The following is a 3,470-nucleotide window of genomic DNA, read 5'->3' as shown; positions in this document are numbered from 1 at the left end:
CTGTGAGCTACAAGCTCTGTTTCTGTAGCTTACAATAACCCCCCTATGAACCCTTTAAATAGGAAACCTTTAAGTTTTAGTGAAGGAATACAAGTTAAATGTGGGTAGTTTTGTATTATTGAACTCTGAGTGAATCTGAAACCATTCTCAATTAAAACCAAATGTAAAATCCCTCCTAATAATGCCTTCCTTCAAAGTAACATAGCACAGGCCCCGTTTACAACATCCATCTCGCCACTTACAAATGATTCTCTAGTGGTGAACACTGATTGTTGTGTGGATGGGGCTCCAATTTTGTTACTTACCGCAAGTGCTTTGGACAGTCTTGTTCGGAAGTCATTAAGGACAATCGTGACAATTTCGTGGTGGGGAATGTAGGCATTTCCAGCCAGCAAGTAGACTTTCCTTGTGCGCACTAAATCCAGGGCATCCTGAAATGGGACCTTTGACACAGAACAATAAGTTATATACTTTATTAATAATTTTTAAATTTACTGCACATACAAAATGTTAAAATGTTACAGCTTACGCTTATTTTAAATGATTAACAAAAGGGTCAATAAATAAATTCTAATAATATCTCATTCTAGTTTAGACAAGCATTTATAAGCCATGGAATATGCAATATAAACTTTAACTTGTTTTAAATAAATGTAATGATTTAAAATGAACCTTTCTAGTGTCCCTTCTTTTATTTTTACAAAGTTACAGAGACTCAGCATTAAATAGCTTTTCAGAACTCTGTATCATTTTTATAATGAAGATGTTACAGTTAACTTACTTTGTAGAAGTCATATTCTTCCACTGTGATTCCACTTAATCCATAACTGGAGGTGATGAGCTTGTCTTTTAGGCTCTTCTTTTCCTCTGCACTTACCTGTAAAATGAAAGGGGAAACAAATTGCACAGCTGACATTTAGCTTGAACTAGAAGAGCTAAAGCACGGACAACATTTGGCAAAGACAAAAAGCATTTATCGCCACAATTCAGAGTGCAAATTGAAAGAAAAACAGCAGATTAAATTATCATGCAAAAAGGTTATGACAAAATTAATTGTTTAACATTTATTCAGTGGCATAATGGCATTAGCATTTATTTATGGCTAGAAAACATGAGCATTCAGGCATAGCTCTGAAATCATATTAGGAAAATGTTAAGAGAGTGGAACTGAAAGACATGAACTGAATGATGAACAATGTTTTTAGTGTAGAACAACTGCCCCCTACAGGACTGTACGTGAAAACACACTGATCTTCCACTTGCCCAGACCTGTACATATCTAAAACACCAATGATCATGATGGGATCTTTTAAATAAGAAATAAAAAGTGAAATTAAGGTTTTAGCAGGGGCACGCAATGAACAATTTCCATGTTTCAGTTACAAAACATTAGACAAAGTGATTAGTCAGCAATGTATTGGGAAGCTGGACGAGAGTTTTGAATCTGATTAGGACAGAAAATAACACCTACAGATGAGAAATCACTATACCATATTGTCTCTGTAAATGGATCTACCATGAAAATTGATAGTTAATTTTATCAGTTATTTTTCAGTTTTTGTAAACTAAAATAAGGAAATACACAGATTTTTCTGGTAAAATCAAAAGAAAGTAAATTGTGGGAGGTTTCAACAATTAAATGAATATGTAAAGCAGTCTCACCGTCTCGTACTTCAAATTATTTTTATGCAAAAAGTCAGTCTTGTGCTTCGAAGTAAGGTCACCAAATCGGTAACGGAAAAGATCCATTTCCTGTTGGATAAACCATCGTCTCAGGTCCTCCCTAAAATGAAATAAAAGTATATGGTTCATTTATACCTTACATTTCAAAACTTGCCTATAAATGATCTTAAATACATACATTTAAAAGAATATGACTTTGGAGCAAAACCCTGCATGTAGGTCTGTAAACTGTTTAGCTTGAACTTAGATTATAAATGTTACATAAATGAACATTCATAGCTTAAGTTTCAGCACACAAACAAAAACAAAATAATAGAATCGTTCACATAAAAAAAAAAATTGGCCAAACCAAACACATGAATTCATCTGTATGAGTACATCCTGATTTACACATGACGAACACTTACGTCTGGCAATAAGCCAAGCGTAGAATAAAATGGGAGATATGGTCTTTTCTTCGTTTCTCATATTCAGATGTTCCTCCCTGAACCTTCCGGTCACCCTGGGTGATTAGGGCAGATTGTTGGGGGAAAAAAGAAAAGAAAGAGTTATAAAATAAACAGTGTACGCTAATTCTGGCACATTGTGCATTTATGTATTGTTGATGTGCATTGTCCCTGTTAAATAAACCTGAAATAAATAAAGAGTTTGAAAGCAAAAAGACAACATAAAATTACATTTTCTATGACTTATGAGCAAAATATAGTCAAATGAAATATCCATCCTCTTTTCTTAAGTTGTGTATGTGTGTTGCGTACATAGTAGGGCTGGACAATAATTCTTCCAATTTCTTGACGTAGTGCTCGGAATTTTTCACATAGCTCACCCCAAGGTTTTCCACAGTCTTGAGCACTTGAAAAAGCACATCATAATTATATAAAAAAAATGTTTAATTCAAAGGCTCTTAAAAACACCTGAGCCATGCAGATGACTCACATTTCAGCCTCTCCACTGCGAAGGTTTCAAACTCAGTGAGAGAGATGTTTTCCAGAGGAGGCTGTCCATAGAACTGAAGACAGTGGTCATACAGATCATTCTGAGAGCTGCCGATCAGCTTCTTTCTTCTGCCTGAAAACTGCATTGCAATTCTAGACACATTGTTTTAACAATAAGTTTACTAAAACTGGACAATGTGACAACTCTTAAAACCCACATAAAAGCACTGACAGACCTGCAGCGATTATATATATAAAAAAAAGACAAAGTAGTTGACGATCAATAATTACACACCCAGACGCCACAGTAACGTTACAGCTCTCATGAAAGTTCATAAACAGTAACTATAATTCCTGAACTTGAATAATGCTAGGTTAACTAACGTTAGCTAACATAGTTCATAGTTTAAGTAACATCGTTTGCTTTCTGTTACCAATGTCCTCATGCGTATCTAACATTAAATACGTATATTACAATAATATCAGGTGTCTTAACTATGTATTTACTACATGTAACTGTCATCTAATAACAAACTCACATCTCAAAACAATCGCTGTCTGTCTCTTCCCGAAGCCTGAATCCCGCCAACGAGCTGACGTTCCAAACAAAGCGCGGGTATATGACGCCACTCTTCAAATTCACCAATACATACATACATACACTTGTACGTATATATAAAATCAAATAAATACATTGTAAAGTTCACAGACTTTCAAAGTTCTTACAGCTTTCTTATTCACAGAGTCTCTGATACTGTCAATATATATATATATAAATATTTCAGTCAACAAAACCATAAAATTGGGTTTTTTATTGGTAAATGTACACTTATGAATGTGAAATTTGGTCAT

At 34.4% G+C, this 3,470-nt stretch overlaps 1 protein-coding gene across 1 annotated transcript; it reads right to left on the bottom strand.

Moving 5' to 3' along the window:
• Positions 1 to 242: 242 nt before the first annotated feature.
• Positions 243 to 3,235, bottom strand: LOC107552919 (DNA primase large subunit-like; the record flags this gene model as incomplete). The annotated part of the gene is made up of 7 exons (XM_016234951.1): positions 3,158 to 3,235; positions 2,620 to 2,771; positions 2,457 to 2,535; positions 2,091 to 2,258; positions 1,663 to 1,783; positions 782 to 877; positions 243 to 443 (listed from the first exon to the last, which is right to left on the bottom strand). Coding segments are annotated over exons 2-7 (810 nt in total), but the record flags the coding sequence as incomplete, so codon positions are not given.
• Between the last annotated feature and the right edge of the window lie 235 nt (positions 3,236 to 3,470).

The sequence above is a fragment of the Sinocyclocheilus grahami genome, unplaced genomic scaffold, assembly GCF_001515645.1.
Source record: "Sinocyclocheilus grahami isolate Dianchi unplaced genomic scaffold, SAMN03320097.WGS_v1.1 scaffold461.1, whole genome shotgun sequence".
NCBI lineage: Eukaryota > Metazoa > Chordata > Actinopteri > Cypriniformes > Cyprinidae > Sinocyclocheilus > Sinocyclocheilus grahami.
This window is presented reverse-complemented; position numbering and strand designations above follow the sequence as displayed.